The sequence below is a fragment of the Elgaria multicarinata genome, chromosome 3, assembly GCF_023053635.1.
Source record: "Elgaria multicarinata webbii isolate HBS135686 ecotype San Diego chromosome 3, rElgMul1.1.pri, whole genome shotgun sequence".
Lineage (NCBI taxonomy): Eukaryota > Metazoa > Chordata > Lepidosauria > Squamata > Anguidae > Elgaria > Elgaria multicarinata.
Genome location: NC_086173.1, coordinates 54,757,191 through 54,778,765, shown reverse-complemented (window position 1 = coordinate 54,778,765; position 21,575 = coordinate 54,757,191). Strand labels below are relative to the sequence as shown.

Genomic DNA, 21,575 nt, shown 5'->3' with positions numbered 1-21,575 from the left:
GAGATGGAACCCAAACTGCTGCTAGGGGAGATTTTTTTTTATTTATTATATTTCTATAAATATATAGAAATCTCAATCCACATTTTTATGTCATCCTACTGAATTCAATGGGGTTACTTTGCAGTAAGTATTTTAAGAATTTTGAACACAACCCACTTCTATAGAAGTCCTACTGAAGTGAACTTACTCATTTCAAGGAGGCTTGAACATTAGAAGTTACATGCGCAAACCTCTTCTTCCTGTGCCTTTCATTCATCACCCATTACTACCTTTTGAGGATTCATTCATTCATTTTATTTCTATGCTGTCCTATAGCCAAAATGGCCTGGGCAGTTCACAAAAATTAAAAACCATTAAAATACAAGAGATAAAACAATCCCTTTGCTCTCTTTCAACGATGGCCCTGGGAAATTACTCCCTTGGAATAGGTTGTGATCCTCAAATCATTTATTCTACAGTAATCTCACCAACATTAATTATTCTGGAACAACTAATTTAAGGAAACTAGCCAAATGTCATTCATTCTTCTGTTATCCCTTGTACGGTATATATAATTATGTAAATACAAAAATATAGACAGGTGTGATTGCCACAATTGTTTTCACACATTTTCCTAAACTTAGGCGGCAATCCTACACCCATTTTCTAAGAGTAATACCCACTGAAATCATTGGGATGTACTTCAAAGTAGACAATGTATAGGAGTGCACTGTTAAGTACTTCATAGGAAGTTCATGTAAAATAGCCTTGACACTCTGGTGTCATTGGTCCTAGTGATGTTCTTCCTTAGAGCCCTGACAATGCTAAACATATAGTCTAATGACTCATTCCAAGCATGAATTTTAAAAATATTGGTAGGTTGGTGGAGGTTTTTCCCAAATGCTGTTACCAAAAAGTTAATTGAAGTAAATGAGTCTAAAATCCAGTATGGCACTTTCCTGAATCATGCACCTTTCCATGCATCCGACAAGTCACATTGAACTTACTGAGGACACTAAGTTACTTGAATATTTGTGTGATCATTATGGGAAAGTCTTTGGGGATTTCCTAAACTATCTCATAGCAGCAAACATCATTATAAAGATAATCCTGAGAAAAGGTAATATAAATTGTCTAAGAACACATAGGGGAAGATATAGGGACTACAGGAGCTCTGGATTTTAAACATTTTTGAGACTTCACACAAAAATAGGAAAATAGCTTATGTGAGTGCGTTTAATTCCCTTGTGAAATTATCCCATAATAAATAGGTTCTCTTGTTTTTTAAAAAATAATGCTGTTTCACATTGCAAAGTAAAATACTAGAGAAAACAGGACTGGAATTTTTTTTAAAAAGTATTAGAAACCTTTTGTGGATGTACACAGAAATCCACATAGTGAGCTGGTCTTCCAGAAATACCTGTGTTGTAGTATATTACATCTTACGGGTGGGTGGGAATATTCTCATGCACAGGAAAAATCCTGTCAAGGCTACTGTTTGCAAGGCTTCAGATAAAGATGAATAAAAATGAAAAAGAAATATAATTAGGAGGAATAACGGTAGAATTTCCAGAATGGATAGTCATACGCCTAAAATGCAGGCACTCTGAAAGAAGAAATGACAAAAAGCATGCTTTTATGCCCCAACCACCAGGTCCTTATTCAACGTTGTAGTATGTGGTTTCCATCCCCACTGGTTAATAAGGGGACAAAACTTTTTAAAACATTGATGTTTGGTTTTTCTGCTATCAAGTCTTTTCAATAAATGGGTGTGGGTGTGAGTGTGAATATTGTCTCAGGTTGATGAAAACACCTTCATCAAATGCTGCTGTAATCTGAGCTTTTGGCAACAAAGGCTGGTGCCTTCCACTCCACGGTGAAGAACGAAATTGTCCCAAAGAACCCAACCACCGCCATAATCAGAAGCTGCCACTGAAGAAGCAGATAATTGCTGTAGAAGAAAGCGATGGCTGCACAGACAGACTGAAAAGGAAAGCAGAGAAGTGGTGAATACAACTTTAGTGAAATTCCAACTTTGCTTCAGTGGAATTCATTTTAAGAACATTCCAACTTTCTTCTGAATTCCATTGCATAAATTCCTCAGTTTAAGTTACTATTTCAATTAACTTCCTTAGTTTTCAAAACCTGTCCATTTCAAGCTGAATATATGAGCAGCAAATCCCCTTCCACATCAAATTGGACTCAAATGGATCCAAGGCCATTTCCAATGCTCAGTTTGCTTACTGAGTCTTTGCTGCTCGTCTGCCCCAAATCCATTTTGATTTGTAGATTGAGCAACAATTTTTGCATCTATGTTAATGATTCTTGCCATTCTTCCATTCCTGCCATTAATACCATAGTTTATTAAGGCTGCAATCCTATACCCTCTTAACTGGAAGAAAGCCCCACTGAACTCAATGGGATCTACTTCCGAGTAGGCATATATGGGACTCCACTGTAAAATACTAGCCTATTTTTTCTATATAGCACAAATACATGCATATAGAATGCAAATATATTGTATATGCATGTATTTCATTTATGGCTGCTCCTCTTCCAGCTTTTTTTATTAGTAGTATATTAACTATTGTTTCATCCTACATAACATATTACAGCACAAGCTTATGCATGCTTCTTCAGAAATAAATCCCACTGTCTTTAATGGGATCTATTCCCAGGTAAGTCTGCATGGGATTGCAGCCTTTATTTCTCCATTTGAGTTACCAAAGTATCCTGCATTGGCACAAAGGCTTCAATATTGTTGCCTTCTTCTAACCTCACCCAAATAAAACTAGATAGCTATTTGTTTCCTTACAATCCGTTTCCTTACAATGTTACATGAAGTTCACTGTACATGTAAAGAATAAGCAACATTGTTTCAACAGACTACTGCTATCTATCTATCTACATATATACACACACAACATGTATGGCTTTGCCAACAGGCAACAGATATTACCTGGATGAATTTAAAGACTGCAAATGCAGGTGCACTGTCTTCTGAATACAGAAATCCCAAAATACTGAGAAGCTGAGTGTTGAAACAGCTATCACCAAGGCCTAGTAAGAAGCTGCAAAAAATTGCTACTTCTTTGCTAAAAATAAAAAGAAGCCAACATTAACCACACTGTAATTAAGCAAAATATATACAACTATGATTGGAAAATGGTATTATGTACAATCCTACCATTTATCACTTTTGTCAGAGTTGACTGAGAAAGAATGGAGAAAAGTTGCAAGATCCAAATTGTTACTGATACCTATTTCATTCTGAGAATTAGAATTCTTGTGGCATTTAGGCATTGCAGTTAATAGATCAAAAACATGTGTTAGATATCATTTTAAAAATCCTTGACATACAGTATTATAGTAGTAATATTTAAAAGGTTTTAAATATTTTAAATAGTTGCTGTATCGTTAGTTGGTCTTTTGTTTTGTTTGTTGGTTTTATGTATTCTGCTTTATGGATTATCCTGTGTTCTGAAGTTTGATTGATATAGTAGTGTGAGACAGAAGTGCTCACTGTTAACCATTTCACCCACAAAAGCCGTTTTGTATACTCATATATATTTGTAAGATTTCATGTATATTAACTTTGGAGATTGAAATAAATAGACAATTAAGAGAACTAAACAAATCCTTAATGTCTCCTGTTTTCAAAACCTCATTATTTTTAAGCTCCGTTCGTGCAAACCGGAGAGTTCATGACTGTAATAATTTCAGATCAGCAACATCGGATCTCTTAGTGACCTCTAGCTGCCACCATGCAATTTTGCTACGTGGTTCTTATCCTGGTTGTGCTTTTTATACTGTATTTTGTATTTGTGCTTTTAACCTGTTGGTTGTTTTATTATGGTTTTAATTTTTGTGAACCGCCCAGAGAGCTTCACCTATTGGGCGGTATAAAAATGTAATAAATAAATAAATAAATAAATAAATAATAAAAGGGAGATTTCCAGTATGCAAGAAATGGATGAAAATTACAGTCAGAGAGTTAAGGTTATGCAACTAACATAGAAAAATTGCCCTGGGAGATTCAAAGAAAGTTATTTCAATTTAAAAGCAAGGTAACATCTGTATTCAATGAGGTTTTGACTGAAGCCAGGATCAGTTGCTTATTTTTTAATCCAGAATGAGAAATAGATCAGAGGCTCATGCACACCCTCCCTCACCTCTGTCCTGAGCTGCTTACCTAATACAGAAAATCAGGTCTTACTGACAGCATCAATGAGTTTACCTAAGATTCACAGCTTCTACGTTTCTGACATCACTTGTTAAAATGGCTGTTTATGCCCTTTTAAATGATGTGAGGGCTGTCAAGTGAAACTCAAAAAACATTTCAGAAAAACCTGGAAGAATTAGCCAAAATGTATCTCTGAAGTGAAACGCATTCAGCTAACCATACAAAAGTGAAAATAATTTCGGAAATGGTCCTTAGCTGCTTACAAGTTCGAAATACAGGACTTGATAAAGACCTTCAAGATCCCAAATGATTTACAAACAGGAAGGATTTCCAGACATCAAGTAGAAGAAACTATGCCACCACAGAAACAATGAGAATATACATTTTTAAAAACCACAACAAAAATAATGAATATTAAGCAGAAGCTGTCTTATACTGAGTCACACTGTTAGTCCCTCCAGCCCAGTATTGTGGATACTGACCGGCGGCAGCTCTCAAGTCTTTCAGGCCAGATTCTTTCCTAGCCCTACATGGGATTGAACCAGGACACAGCACATAGTTAAACTATGGAACTCACTACCACAAGATGTGGTGATAGCCACCAATTTGGACGGCTTTCAAAGGGGGTAAGATAAATTTCTGGAGGAGAAGACTATCAATGGCTACTAGTCATGATGGCTTTGTGGTACCTCCAGTATCAGTGGCAGTAAGCCTATATATACCAGTTGCTGGGGAACATGGGTGGGAGGGTGCTGTGTTCTACTTCTGGGTCTCGGGTCAACAGTTGTTTGGCTACTGTGTGAACAGAGTGTAAGACTAAATGGACCCTTGGATTTGTGAACCGCCCAGAGAGCTCCGGCTATTGGGCGGTATAGAAATGTAATAAATAAATAAATAAATTGGATTGATCCAGCAAGGCTCTTCTTATGTTCTTATGCTGACCTTCTGCATGTAAAGCTGGTGCTCTATCACTGAGCCATGGCCCTTCTCATCATGACAGAGGAGAATCAAAACATACAGGATCCTAAGCTGATAATAATGCAATGTAGCAAAACTCACTGGCGACCAGTGATCCAAAACCTGCTGTAATTCATAGGCTCTGTTCACTAAATAGTTCACTGCTATTGGGAAAAAGGATCTCTTTCTATTCACCTCCTAAAAACACTATTTGCTAAAGAGGAGCAGAAAACTAACTTCTACCTTGGTTCCATGAATGCTATGCTGTCTGTCCCCTGCATGGACGCAATGGGGGCATCATTTGGCATGTTGTAGAAAATCAAATAGAAGGCTATGAAATGGACCACAATGCCTAACATCACCACTGGGTTCCTGCCAAATCGGTTGTTCTTGCTCAGAAGGCCAAAGATTCCTCCACCTGTGACAGAGAATGAAGCAAAGAAGCGGAGAGCAGTTAAAATTATTTCCAATGAGTCAAATAGTCACAATGTAAACTAGGGGTTATCTCCAAGGTTAGTCCTATTGCTTAAAAGTAAACCCATTGAAATGAAAGGGACTTAAGTCAGTCTACGTCCCATTCATTTCAATAAAGCTACTCTAGATAGTAGGACTAAGACTGGATCCAACCACAGGGAACAAGATTTTAAAAGTTAGGACAGTACAAGTAAAAATAAAATGTTCCCCAAAACCTATCTGGTTCCCCTAGATTAGAACCTCCATCAAGGAGGAGGGAACAAGTAAGCAAGCAGAATGGAGCTTGACTGGAGTACTGGCTTCTTCGGATATTATCCATTAAGGAATAGCGTCCACTATTGTTAGCATCCCATCCATGCATTAGCGGAAGGTCCTGCTAGTATGTGGGAAGCATTGGATGCTGCTCACTGTTACCTTCTACAAGGGCTTACAATTAGGGCACTGGGCACAGTCCACCCAAAATAACTCCATTTTCTATTTGTCAACTTCATTGGTTGGATAGGAGATCAGAAGTCAATTTGACATTTCAACTCAACTCTATACTGCTGAAGTTTCTCTCCAGCACTCAAAGAAATTAAAGACTCACCTCACTCTCTCAGATATCTCTATGGCTGCTGCACCTTACAGCTGGAGTGGTCAAGGCTTTTTGCAAAGTGTTCCATAAGCCCAAGACTGAGAGAGTGCTGCTATAGTATATGCGACAGTTCAGTTGCAGCCCCACCTATACCTTGTGGTGCCTTTGCCACTAGTCCTACAAACTGGAAAGCAGGCAACACTGTAGCATAGGAGAAGCAGTCCCATGCCAAATGGTTGGCTATGGCATAGAGTCAGGCCAACTCCCAAATCTCTCTCCCACACTGCACCACTGCCTGTTCCCCAACCAGAGACCTAAGACCTAGTTTTCATAACAGCAGATGAGGTAGCAAACCAATTGAAACTGCATGGGGAGGGGGGAACTCACATGATTGAATGCTCCTTCACATACATTTTTTAGTTAAAAATCCATGCACATAGAAGACTCGCATGTCAAGGAAAGTAGAATCCTTCTCCTTAAAATCTAGCTTTCTATGTGAAGAGTGTTTAGTCATGTGGATCTCCACCCGAAGCCTAAAGTAGTACAGCCCAAACACAGGTTTACTACCTGAACTGCTATTTGTGAGAACTAGGTCTAAGTATGGGACGAACATCTGCATTGGCTCAAAAAAAACCAAAAGCCAATCTGCATTTTGTACAGAACAGCTGCTTCTCTTGGCTGACAGAAGTCTCATGCTGCAGAGCTTGCCTTCCAACGTAATGAGTATAAACTCATCAGGTGTGGCTGTGGATGTGCTGAACCGGTGCTTGGCTGCGACAATGGACTGGATGAGGGCTAATAAACTGAAACTCAATCCAGACAAGACTGAGATGCTGCTGGTGGGTGGTTCCTCTGATCGGATGGGGGGTGTTCAACCAGTTCTGGATGGGGTTGCACTCCCCCTGAAGGAGCAGGTTCGTAGCCTGGGGGTTCTCCTAGAACCATCTTTGTCACTTGAGGCTCAGGTGGCCTCGGTGGCATGGAGTGCTTTCTACCAACTTCGGTTGGTGGCCCAGCTATGCCCCTATCTGGACAGGGATAACCTAGCTTCAGTTGTCCATACTCTGGTAACTTCCAAATTAGATTACTGCAATGCCCTCTACATGGGGCAGCCTTTGAAGACGGTCCGGAAGCTGCAGCTTGTGCAAAATGCAGCGGCCAGATTGATAGCTGGAACAGGGAGATTTGAGCATATAACACCGATTCTGGCCCGCTTGCATTGGCTGCCTATATGTTTCTGAGCCCAATTCAAGGTGCTGGTCTTGACCTATAAAGCCCTACATGGCTTGGGACCACAATACCTGATGGAACGCCTCTCCCGACATGAACCTACCCGTACACTGCGCTCAACATCTAAGGTCCTCCTCCAAGTGCCTACTCCGAGGGAAGCTCGGAGGATGGCAACAAGGGAGAGGGCCTTTTCAGTGGTGGCCCCCCGACTGTGGAATGATCTCCCCGATGAGGCTCGCCTGGCGCCAACGTTGTTATCTTTTCGGCGCCAGGTCAAGACTTTTCTCTTCTCCCAGGCATTTTTAACAGCATTTTAACAGCATTTAACAACGTTAAGTTTTGGACCCCACAATTGTTGTTTTTAAATGGATACTGTTGTTTTTATACTGTTTTTTATGTGTGTGTTTTTTTAAAAAACGTATACTTTTAATGTTTACTATTTTTAAATGTTGTAAACCGCCCAGAGAGCTTCGGCTGTGGGGCGGTATATAAATGTAATTAAATAAATAAATAAATAAATAAATAAACACAGCTTGCTACTTGTAGTATCACTTATACAAAAATGTAAATTTTCTCGTCCCATGTCCCAGCTCTTATTTGATGGTTAAACAAGTGGTGTAGCTCTTTATATTAAATGCATTTCATGACCATCCCTGTGCTGTATTATTTTAGCTGCATGTACATTATACAACTTTGGGCAAATAAATTTTGTTATTTCAGTCCCAGTTTGGACTCACCTAATATTTCTCCAATGCCAATAAAAATACCAGAGAGTCCAATAAGGCTTTTTTCTTCTTTACCAAATTTATTCACAGCACCTATGCAGGTCCCATACACTCCAGAGAAGAATGTCAATTCCAGACCTTGAAAGAAAAAAAACATTTCAGACATGGTTGTGCACAACTGCATTATCCTTAAGCACTGTTCTTTCAAAGAGCAACTGCCAACAGGGGAGGCTGTAATGATATCCAGATTAATGTTGCAGAATTCCAGTGTAACAATGAGATCCTCACAATTCATAATTTAAGAGGCTAAACAAGCAGGGAACAGCAAACCTCAATGTTCACAGATGGTTTATGGGACAGTGGCTTCCAAATATGCTCTATACATACAAAGCCCTTGCGCTAATTGATGCCAACTATATTACATCAGCAGTTCATTCATGAGGGGAGTCACACTGTTTCCCCCTCCCCCATTAGTGTCTTAAGAATAGACTAAGCCTCCACAAATACGTAAGTTGGCCATCACAAACAAGTTGAATTAAAAAAGGAGAGGGGAGTCAATATCCCCCCTTTCTGGACTAGCTGGAGACTCAAGGAACTGCTGAAAAGGTGGAGGACATGTACTGCTGTGGTTACTGCACTTCAGCAGATGTGTACAAATGTCCCTGACAGTTGTTAAAAAAAACCTTGGGAATACAGCTGCATGGGACGGAGTGCTTCTGAATTGTGCTGTTGGTCCCTCATTTCTCTTACTATTATTTCTCCCCCTGCAACTGTGTATATTTAGCCTGGTCTTCTCAATTTCCTTGTATGTTACCTTTTCCACTTCACAGCTTCCTTTGACAGCTGAAACATACAAGGAAATTGACCAGGCAAGACTACACATACCAGACAGTCTGCACACTTTCAAAAGACCAAGACACACACAAAAAATCAAACAAATTACAAATGTATCTACAAACTCACAAAAGATGGGTTTATTTTTTTAAAGTGCCGACATAAAGTGGTTGCAATCAGAGGAGATAGGATCAGTTCTGCTTACAAAGGTGTTTGGGATACATGCCGGAGCCAACTAGAGGACTGTGGAGGGAAAGGAAGAACAACCTAAAGCAGGCCTGATCATCTGTCAGGCTGACTGTGGGTTATTCTGCAAACAACCATTATCAATAAAAGTCCTATCCTAAACCAAGCTCAACAAAGAAGCAAAATAGGTTTAAGGAAGTTTGTGTGTAAATAGGGATAAAAATACCATTGCATTAAAACACGTTTTAATAAAGTGACTACCCTAACATACAAAATATGGGGGAGGGGGTGTAAAATGTTTTTTTTAATAATACAATATATAAAATTGTACAAGAACAAGAAAACAGTCCAGCATGTTGTATGTAGACATAGTGATGATACTGGTTTCCTTATGGGCTTTTCCTAATACACTTATAATGCAATAGGCTACACTAATACAAATTATCCTAACAGAACTATGGGTGTATGAACTGTTTGATTCTCTGTATTGCCACTTAAAATGGGGGTGGCCTTTATCATAAGCCTTGAGTTCCTTGAAAGAAAAGTGAGATAAAAATTGAATAAAGTATCACACTAGGATAAATGAGACATTTAAGCATATGCCAACTAACTCTGCTTGCCAAGCATTTGGGAGCCTGGTCAACATGGGCCAAAAAAATTCCAACAGCCTATCGGACTGTACAGTGCCTGCAGACAAAAACCAGGAGAAGCACATTTTAATGCAGGAACTAGAGAGCAACCTTCAATTTGGAAATAACAAGTAAGGAGATTTGGCAATTAAGCCAACTAAGATTCATAGAATATGTGATTTAGGGCACAATCCTATGAATGTTTAGACAGAAATTAGTCCTACAACTTCCAGCATTTCCCAGCTGGAGTACTAGATGTTGTAGGTTATTTTTCTGTCTAAACATGCATAGGATTGCACCCTATGTTATTTTTTTTGACACAGCCAAGTTCATTTGCTAAAATTCTGCATATCTCCACTCTTAATGAAAAAATTCTAGCCTTCATCTAGGGATTTTTTTAAAACGACCTCAGCATAACAAATTACAGATATTCTCTGTCGCAACCAAAAGATGGCAGTTCTACATCACATCCCTCAGAAGACACCAAACACTCTGCTCCCAGTGGTGTCTGTAAATGTGCACAAGGGAATCATAAAAGCAGCCAGGGCTTTTCTCCAGAGCGACTTCAACCAACAAAACAAGCAGCTGTTCACGACAAAATGAAAAATGTCTTTTTGGCTGCAAAGAAATCTTCAGAGAAAGCCTCAGCCCTGTGCATGATTCCCCCCACAGCAGAAACATAGATTGACAAAAGCTTTGGGAAATAAAAAGCATAATGTGAAATTGCATGATGCCGCCAAGAGCTAATGCATTCAGGACGGCAGGGACAGATGAGCACCGAAAAGTCAGTTTTGCCCAAACTCTCACACGGACCCCCGTGGGTCATGTTTGTACTCCTGTGCAATTACCTGTATATGCTGTTGTGATGCTAAGCAGCAAAATCTCTTTTGTGCCACATAGCTTGATAGATCTTTCTGCAAAGAAACCACAGTTAAAACATGCACATACAATAATAATAATAATAATAAAGTAATAATAATAATTTCTGTAGCACTTCTTCCTTGGAATTTTACTTACTAAATGCATCTACAGCCCTTGTCATTTTGCTTTGGCCAGACCTGGATAAAAGAATTATTTAAAGTGAGAAAATAAATAACACTCTGAGAAAATAAATTACAGCCAAGCTATATTCACTAAGCTGTAACATTATTTTGCTTTACACAATATTGCTTTCCATCAGAAATTTTAAAATACCAACATCGGAAATAACATCCCATTCAGAAATGAAAACACTCAACTAAGAGGGCAATCCTATGGTCCCTAAACAGGAGCCATAGGATTTTTCAGGGGGAAAACCTCTGAGGCTGTAGACAGAGCTTTCAATGGAGAGGGGTTTTAGGAGGTGGGAACACCCCTCCTGGCTCCGCCCAGCCACTGTGGAGGTTTCTATGGTGACTCCTTGAACTAGGTCAAAACTCAAGGGGGAGGGGGGAGCAGTGTGACTCCCCTCATGAATGAACTGCTGGTGTAATATAGTTGGCATCAATTAGCGCAAGGGCTTTGTATGTATAGAGCATATTTGGAAGCCACTGTCCCATAAACCATCTGTGAACATTGAGGTTTGCTGTTCCCTGCTTGTTTAGCCTCTTAAATTATGAATTGTGAGGATCTCATCGTTACACTGGAATTCTGCAACATTAATCTGGATATAATTACAGCCTCCCCTGTTGGCAGTTGGAAGATCCAGTAACTTCTCAGTCTCCAACACTCCTGGAAAATGTCTAGACACGCTCAAGAGCTCAACTAAATGTCCCCCTCCCATTAACAGCAATTCTCTCCGTGGATGGAGGAAAAATACTAAAAGCCACACCTCCCACCAGGGAATAGGAAGGAGCGTAATACCCCAATATTGGGCGCTCTAGGGAGAGCACAGAATTGCTCTCAAAACAGTATGTAAATTACATTTATTCCTTCAGAATTTTTCATGAGTTTTTTTCCCTATCAGATTAGCTCTGCCCACCATCCTAAGCGCTCCACCACAAGAGTCCTCACCCACAGTCTGAACTGGTACAGTCCTTACCCAACTCTACCAACTAAACCCTTGTCTAGTTACACCTTGTTTAGGCCGGAGATTCCAGACTCATGTGCTCCAGACGTAACGGCACTTTCATTCAAACCCCAGTTAATTTCTCCCATGCAGATGCATGGCTCCTGAATCCTAAGTAGTGGAAAGATTTAACTCTAGTCACACATTTTATCTGGGATAAGAGGCAGATTAGGAAGAAACAAGTGGAATCTTTAGAACTGACCACCCACATTAATGGGAAAGCACAGTTATTTGTATGACATACTATTCATACAAGGGCAGCATGCATAAATTCCTTTTAGTAATAATTATGGCTCGTGTTTCTTATTCACATAGGAATAGAAATGGCTGAGCTAGGAACACACTGCTCCAGCAGGACAATAGCCATAAGCACCTACGTGCGTTCGACAAAGTCATCAGAAGCGCCTTCCTCTTCCTCTGTTTTTGATTCTTCCGGGGTTCTAATAAGGAAAAACAGAACGGTGCCCACAAGACTAATCACTGTCAGGGCGATGAAGACAGTCCTACGGTCTTTCTCTGTAGAGGAAAATAGTGTGTTATACTTTCATAAACAAACAATAGCATATCCACTCAAAATATCTAGGCCATTTCTGTGCCGAAGCAAAGCAGAGCATACAGAAGAAAGCTTACCCACACACATATTACCCAAGTTTGAATAAGCTCTTAATCAATGAAACCCAAATTGTACATCTGAAGATAACTACGCATATTGACATAAGATAAATTATTTACTTAGATTGCAGTATTTGTGTTTTGGAAGAAATAAGACTGGCAAGAAGAACGGAAAGAATAAGACCAGATTCATAGCTGAGCAAGGGTTTTGTTATTATTGTTCAAGTGCATAAATGTGTCAGACACTCTAACCATTGATTTAAGATCTTTAAATGGTTAAGGTCTTTAAGTGATTTAAGTCTCACCTTTTGAAACTGGCCTTAGCTTAGTCGCACTATCTGGGAACAAGGGCAAGAGGACATGAGTTCAAGAAAGACTGAGTATTTTGAGGAGAGATTTTAAAGATAAACAGTGATGTAAGACTCATCATCGCAAGGACAGGAAGAGAAGCACCAGCCAAGTATTTCCAAATCAACTAGTTTCAACAACAATTGCACTCTGAAGGCACGTATCACAATCACAAGAGTGAGAGGCCGATACACACGTGGAATGAATGCCAGTAATACAAGCAACGGAAGAAAGTCTCCATACTTTTAAGATAATGCCACTACACGTTAAAATAAAAAGAGCCCTAAGGCATTTCAAAAGCTATTTAAAAAGTATCACCATTGCTTTTTCTTTGAATGTATGTCTGTCACCAACAGATCAATTTCCTCTTATTATTTCATTCACAACCTCGCTGCCTGAAAAAACATATTTGATAAATAAAACCAACCTGATATATAAGTTTTCCCTTGCCAGGCAAAGTATATATAGAGATTTCCAAAAAACAAGCTGTGAACAGAAGAAAGCATATTATTTGTTAAGCTTGCTACCTGTATCACAAGAACAAAGAAAGAATAAAGCCAGAAACAGAAGAAGATTGCAAATCCTAGTGCATTCTAAAATGGCCTAAGGATTTCCTGGTAAAAGATTAAGGGTACAATCTTATGGATGTTTAGACAGAAAAAAGTCAACAACTCCTAGCATTCCCCAACCAGCCATGTAGGAATTGTAGGTCTTTTTTTCTGCCTTAACATGCATAGGATTGCACTGTAAATTATGTTGGCTTTGGAGGCAGATTCCAACACAACCAGACACAGGGAAAGATAAGAATTACATCCTCCTAAGAATTGCATGCCTTTCACCCTTTGAAAAGTAGGACACGTGCTGCAAAGTTAAGATCAACAGAATAGATTTTGTGTTTGACCTGGGGGCAAGCAGGAATGAATATGATCAACTGCCTACTGTCTCATCTGCTGTTCTGCTTTTTTCCCCCCTTCTTTTTTTTCCTTATAGATCTCAAAGTTAGTTGTAGAAGGCCATTTGTTTCTGGATTTAATTTTAAGTGTTTGTATTGAACTTTAAAGTCCAAAACAGCAGAAAAGCAGGTTACCTCAGGAATAACCTGATCCCATATGAACCTGCCTGATTTTTAAAATCAGCCTGGCAGGCCCTGCTGTGTGTGCTGCCCTTAAGCAAGATCAAAGAGGGATGTATGAGAAACAGGACCTTCTCGGTGGTGGTGCCATGATTGTGGAACTCCTTCTTGGAGTTGATTTGTCATGCTCTTGCTCCCTCTTTCTATCTTTAGTCAGTTGGTAAAGCACTGTAATCTGTGGTTTCATAATTTAAAAAAGGCACTTCTGCCTTTTTAAACTGCTGCCGCTTTACTATTTTAATGGATGTGTTGTTTTTAAGATTTTTTATTCTATCTTATTGTATGTATAATTGTTATTTTACGCCACTTTATTCTTTTAACAGAAAGTGGGATATAAATAGTAAATTAAGTCCCCATATTGGATCAATTTCAAGGTGTGCGAAAGAACACTTATGACAAATATAGACTGCCTTTCTTCTAAGGATCTCAGGTGGCAAACATGTTTCTACATCTTCACCCCAACAATATCCTCACAACAAGTGTATAAAGTAAGTTAGGCTGAGAGAGTGATTGACTGGTCCCAAGGCCACCCAGTATGCTCCATGGCTAAGCTGGGATTCCCTGGTCTAAATCCAACACTCTAGCCACTATTCCACTAGCACTAAATAATAAAATTGTCAGATTTTAGGCAAATTTAAATCTGGTGTCTATTTAAAAAAAAAACACACACACAGAGACAGGCAACATCATGATGAAAGCACAGCCAGCCAACATATCCTCCCAAACAGAAACATGAAGCAGGTATCTAAAGAACTAGTTGGCAAGTCACCTATGGTAAATGAGACATACTTCTAGTTGATCAGGCAGCGAAGGTTATGTGAACCAGATTGGGGTGCTTTTACTCTTTTTAGATGATCAGAAAAGAGAAATGACTACCGTATGTATTTATGTGTGAACATGAAGGGAAGTGAGCATCTCTGAGGGCTAATGCCATAGAAGATGTGCCTGCAAGGCTGGTATAATGCTTGTATAAAAACAAAGGTTGACCACATAAGCCACACAGGATACTCTGCAGTCTTCCCCTAATTTTTGATTACTTGCTTTACAATGCCAAGACAGATGTAAGTTCATGGGAAATCTTGAGTGCTGGCCCTCAGGAGCAAGGCAGATCATTTCCCATGACACAAAAGTGACTCAGAACAACCTCAGAGGAAAACACACTTTCCATATGTTTATGATACCCATTCTGGAACACAAAGCCTACTGGAAGCTGTTATTCTAGCAGGCACATATCCATTACAAGCACTAAATAAGGCACTAACAACTCAGTCCTATCCATGTTTGCTTGGTAGAAAAGCCCACTAATTTCAATGGAACGTGCATCCATAGGATTGCAACCTAAACAGTTTTTGTCACGACTAACTATGGTTATTTCAGAAGAGATAGAATTAATAAAGCAGAATAATTAGCATTGAAGATGAATGTCGCTCTTGTGCCAACAAAGCTAACAAGTACTGGGGAGATATAATGAAAGGCATACTTTATTTCTTACCTGAACTGTAATAATGCCCAGAATATTCCACTGTTTCTGCCAATTGTGTTTTCGTTAGAATTTATTGTCAGACAGTTTCCCTGAGCAGTCCACAGCACTGAAATTTAATCAGAACATTAATCAGAAATTTAATCAGAACAAGGCCTGGTTATGTGCCTTGTGTAATGTTTCAGTTTAAAGACACAGCTCTTGGCAATGCTCAACTTGTGTGCTACAAATGTAATATGCATATTCTCACCTACTTAGGGCCAAAGTAGACGTTATGCTAATCATGGGTGTTTCCAGATGGAGGGCTCCTAAGCACTAACAATCAAAAGGCATTGCACAGACAGTCTGTCTTTTCTTCCCAAACAGATTTCTTCTGGTGGGAAACCATGGGAAGGGGCACAAATGGAAGGCAATGTCTTCTGCCCCCAGCCCTATAAAATTCTGTGAATGAGGCAGAGCTATTGAATAATAAAAGCACCATCTGGAAGAACCCCATACCACTTGATGTTGCACCTTTTAGTTATTAATTAAAAATAGGCATTCCCCCCGACCCCGACCCCCTTATTTTCTTTGGGACTACACTCATGGGGAGAGAGGATTTACCCTTTTGCTCTTCACCTCTTCTGAAACTGTAAGGATTTTCAAAAGCAAAATTGTAATATGGGGGAGTGGGGTGGACAGCTGGATCTGTCAAAGGAGAAAAATCTAAAAGTTCTATGGGGCACATGATGTGCCATCAGTATATGCTCTGGGGATTCTGCCCAAACTCTCATGGTTCCATCAAGAGCCCATCTCAAACCCACAAATACCTGATACAAAATGGAGAACAGCAAACAGACAGAGGGGAAGGGCTTACCAGCTGCAGCTATTCCAAGGAAAACAGAAGCTGTGTAGAAAGTCCAAGTAGAAGGTTGGATAAAAACGGCAATGTATATGCTGAAAAGATGACAAGTTATGGTATTCAGTTTTAATTCAGAATTGCTCAAGATTATCACCAACACTAGGAGCACCTTAAACTTAAAGACAGATTGACAGGGCCATACAGATACCCAGGAAGGATGAAAGACCAAGAGAAGTTCACCACTGGTGGTCACCTACAGCCCCCAACTGAAACCACTGCATCAGTGAACTCCAACCCATCATCAGCACAGACGCATCTCTCTCACAAGCCTTGGGAGGCAGACTGGTCCTGGCCTCCTGACAACCTCCCAACCTGAAGCAGATGTCAATATTATTTTTAAATAGATAGTTTTTCTGCTTTTAAATTTTTGTATATCTGTTTTTAATGTTCATTGTTTTAAACTTTTGTAAACAGCCCAGAGAGCTTTGGCTATGGGGCGGTATATAAATGTAATAAAATAAATAAATAAATAAATAAATAAATAATATGGATTATGAATGCCCATGATATTTTATAGAAGGATATAGAGCTGGGGGTTGTCTATGTTTAAGAAGACTTAATGGCCTTGTTCACAGGTAATGACAACCCATTGGTTTAAAAAACCAGAACGCTGTGTACTTTAGGGGTTGTTTAGCACCTAAATAACCCAGCAATCCAGGTTCACATGTCACACTGCACAGCCTATGAAGGGGTAAAGTGGGAGAGGCCAGGGATGCCGCACAACAACCCATCAGCTTTTAAACCAATGGGTTATCATTAAATGCAAACAAGATCAATTTGTTGTTACCTCTGTCAACTAATTCTGAAAATGACCTCTTCTGCTCACCAGGTATACTTTGTTATATTAAATACGCTGCTTAAGATAGCTGTCAATTTCTTACTCCTAATCAAACTGCAAAAAAAAAAAAAAAACAACCCAAAACCACCAGTATGTTTGAAACCAATATGTTCCTATCAGTTAAACACATGACAACACACTGCATTTATTCAATCTAATGATCACCACTTTGTTACATTGTACCCCATTCACTCGCCAAGTAGCTCAGAGTAGATTTTTGGCCTCCCAGCAGCCCTGAGAGATTAATTTAACTGGAGAGCAGATAACTTGCCCACAGCCACCAGTGAGTATAGTGCAAGAGTGGGCAAATTGTGGCCCTCCAAATGTTTTGGCCTACAACTCCCACAATTCCTAACTATTTGCTATGCTGGTTTGGAATGGTGGGAGTTGTGACATCTGAAAGAAACCAGGGAGCCCATCCCTATTTCAAGAAGGCGGGGGGCTATATTCTGCTGTAGAAAAGCAGCAACAACAGATTTTCTTACTTTCCAGTAAATGATAACGTATGTTCCCACACACCTGCTAATACTGGGCACAAGAACAGCAAATCTTTTAAATGTAGATAATTAAAAGGAAGAAGACAGCAAGAATAAAATATCAAAGACATGTTTACTTACCTATAAAAGATGCCACTGATAAACATGGACAATTGTGGTCCTATGATTGCAACCACTGATGGTGAAATCAGATTTGATGCTGAAAACACCCCATAAATAACAGCCATGCTGCAAAAAGCAACAATAATTTTTAATAAATATGCCGAAGAAAATCCAAAAGATTTTGGATGTCATTTTAAACCATGTCATTTCAGAATATGTTACTGGCTTGCTCTATCAGCCACATCTCCCACTCTCTATGAGAGACATACACATAAAGCAGGAAAGGACAACTTAGACAGCAATCCTACGGCCCCTGAACAGCATCTGGGAGGCGTGGGGGCAAAGGATACTTTGTATTCCTGGATCTGAGGTCAGGGACAGCACTCCAACCTCTGATCCAGGAGTCCAAGCTCCCCACCCTTTCCCCCTCCAAACCACAGTAGAGAGAACTGTGCTGGCTGCCTTTCCAAGGTTGTAATAGCAACCTCAGAGAGGAAGGAATTGGGGCATTCCCCTGGCTAGGGAAGGGGGGACGGGTGTATAGGGGATAGGGTCTATCCACTGCCTTCCACAGCCTCCATCCGTCACCCTCCCCGATACCTCTAATTGACAGGCAAAAATGTCCATCTAAGTGAAATACAGAATGTGGGGAGGGATGGAGCCTCCCGCTCTGTATAGGATTCCCATCAATCTCTGGCCCCATCCCTTCTGCCTGCTGAGTGCTGGAATGAGGCCCTTGAGAGCTTTTCTTAAAGAGGCTGAAAGAGGTTCAAAAGCCCTGGCTTATGACAAGCTGCACCTGCTGAAAGTCCCCTTCCCTTCTCTTTCAGATACCAGAGGATGAGTTCAGAAGCTCCTTTTTCCGTTTTTTACTAACTACAGTTCCGTTATGTCCAGATTTGGAGAATTGTTGTTTGCTTAAATTATAGTTAATGAGAACAAGCCAGGATCAAGCCATGGCTTCTGAATCTAGCTTATTCAAAACATAGTTTTGAACAAACAAAACTTCCCAGATATCACAAGGAAATCCAGTTAGTTTGAAAGTGGAAACAAATACTTCCAATTACCTCTTCTACCACATGAAAGGGGGTGGAGCTCATGAACATACTACAGCTTTTTCACATTAGGGAAAGCCATGGTTTTCTATTATGACTGAACCCAGCCACAGAGTACAGCTCAAATATTTATTTATTAAATTTATATACCGCCCCATAGCTGAAGTTCTCTGGGCTGTTTACAAAAGATAAAAAACAGTGAACATTAAAAAGTATACAAAATTTAAAACTATCAAAAATATAAAAACAACAGTATAAAACAGCAATATCCATTTAAATAACAGCAGCAACAAAGAGATGAAAAGATCAGTTTATAATACCTGGTATAGCCACTGCCATGAAAATCAGTGTTGTTTAAATTTGTGATAACAGTTTGCTGTATGGAAAGAAGTTTTAAAAATGAATGATTATTTATTTATTGCATTTTTATACCGCCCAATAGCCGAAGCTCCTGGGCGGTTCACAAAAATTAAAACCATTCAAAGTATAAAACAAACATTATAAAAACATGATATAAAATGCAATATAAAAGATCTCTAGAGATGTTTCTTCTCAAAAATAAAAACTTGAGATGCATAAGGGAACAAGCAATTAAAATTAATACAGATTAACAAGTTACAATTGGATTGTTCTATTGTATTAAACTTCAAAGCAAATGCCTGAGTTAGTTAGTTGCTATTCTTACACGCCTTTCATAGATAAGACAAGTGACTCACTCAGGATGTGAACACGGGACTTGATAAGGATGTTGCCATAGAAAAAGGTATTATGGAGAGGAGGGACTAAAGTCCGTGCAAATTAGACTATTCTACATATTGGTTTTCTGACCTCCCTGAATGCTTTATTCTCCCCTGCTTTAGCAAACAGATGTTCCCAATCTGATGTCTGCCAAGGTTATGCAAATTAGGTGGGGGAGGACATGTAGGGGGGGAATGGGAAGTGCCCTTGATTCCACATCATCCAAGGGCAGATGTGGGCAATTTGTGACCCTCCAGATATTTTGGCCTTCAACCCCTATCTTCCCTCACTATTGGCTATGCTAGCTAGGGCTGATGTGAATTGTAGGCCAAAACATCTGGAGGGCCACAAGTTGCCCGCCCCTGTTCTATGGAACCTATAAAGGAAGAGGAACCCTGTCTCTCTTCCCTGTTCAGCTGGTAGCCATGAGACCCCACAAATTCGAAATAAAACAGAGGTCCACATTACATGTGCTGATTACCCAAAAGCAAAACAGCCACAGAGATTGAAGCACCATGAAGAAAGAAAAAACTGCACACAAAAGAAAGGGATCTACTCATATTTGCACTTACCGCAACATTTCCACATGTCTGGAAAGCAGTAAACATAAACATGAAAGCTGTTCCTAGAACGATGATGTTCAATTGCTTTTTTGATTCAGGATTCATTTTGTGTTTTCTCAGGACGCTGTCAGGCTGAATCTGGGAGAATATCTACCTTTTAAGCTGCTTTTTTTAAAAAAAAAAAGTTTCTGCCAAGACAACACAAAAATCACAATAAACAGAAGTTTTAAACAGGTAATACTCCTTTATTATTTTCTGACAAATCAAGTCAATTTGTGCACAATTATAATAATTAAGTACAATAATAGTAAAGGAAAACACACCATCTAATAGGAATAGAAGATTATAGAATATAAGAGCCATGCTCGATTGGACCAAGGGTCTGTGTAGTCCACCACTATGGGCAAACAGCTACCTGTGGGACGCCCACAAGTAGGACATGAGTGCAACGGCAGTCTCACATTTGTGTTCTTCAGCAACTGCAGACAGAAATACACATATAGCCATGAGGACTAGTAGCCAATGATAGCCTTATCCTCCATGAATTTATCTAATCCGTTTTAAAGGCTATCAAATCAGGTGGCCATCGCTACATCTTGTAGTAGCGAATTCATGTTTAACTATGCACTGTGTGAAGTACTTCCTTTTATCTATCCCGAATCACCCACAAATCAGCTTCACAGGATGACCCTGTGTTCCAGTATTTTGAGAGGAGAAAAATGTTTCCCTATCCACTTTCTCCACACCATGCATAATTTTGCACACCTCTATCATGTCTCTCCGTACTCACCCTTTTTCTATGCAAACCAGTCCCAGTCATCGAGATTCTCTCTACCTTTCAGATACAGAACAACTGTAGGTTCCCCACAAATAAGAAACATTCTTCCCCAGCTGGTCTTCTTGGACACTTCACTTCCCCACGAAATAGTTCAATAAATCACATGACAACAAAAGGAACTCCTGCTAATAGATAATTTCCATTCATGCTGAACAGGAAATAAAGAGCAGGTCACCAGTCAAATCAGCTGACTGAAAGGGAGAAACCCCATATGAATTCTGGGAAATGTAGTTCTAAATGTTCTCTTACTAACACCAGGAAGAGCAAGCATGTACTACCGAAGACTTGCTTTGTTTACTTCAACGATAATTTTAAAGAATATTAATTTCTGGTTGAAAGATCTATATAGTTTCACTGAAAGGTAAAAACAAATATCTTATGATCAGCAAGGCTGCACGTTTTTCCTTCTCAGTGCCAAGGGTTGAAGGAAATTTGCTCAAAATAATTTGCACTGTGGGAAAAGAGATCCCAGCGATACAGGATGGGATACAAATGTTTTAATAAATAAATAATAAATAAAAGGGATGCCTAGATTTCATTTGATATTGTTTCTGAATTTGCTTGAAAATGGTTAGAAACAATGATTACGGAACAATGCTATACATATCTACTCAGAAGCAAGTCCCATGGAATTCAATGGAGCTTACTCCCAC

The 21,575-nt window shown here is 39.5% G+C and overlaps 1 protein-coding gene across 1 annotated transcript; it reads right to left on the bottom strand.

The window, feature by feature from the left end:
* Window positions 1-1,502: 1,502 nt before the first annotated feature.
* Window positions 1,503-20,268, bottom strand: MFSD11 (major facilitator superfamily domain containing 11). Its single transcript, XM_063120367.1, has 13 exons — window positions 20,094-20,268; window positions 19,104-19,159; window positions 17,747-17,854; window positions 16,247-16,326; window positions 15,403-15,499; window positions 13,206-13,264; window positions 12,196-12,334; window positions 10,789-10,829; window positions 10,620-10,685; window positions 8,135-8,260; window positions 5,363-5,537; window positions 2,939-3,074; window positions 1,503-1,962 (listed from the first exon to the last, which is right to left on the bottom strand). Exons 1-13 carry the CDS (start codon window positions 20,187-20,189, stop codon window positions 1,798-1,800), a joined length of 1,344 nt encoding a protein of 447 aa, XP_062976437.1. The 5' UTR covers window positions 20,190-20,268; the 3' UTR covers window positions 1,503-1,797.
* Window positions 20,269-21,575: the final 1,307 nt, after the last annotated feature.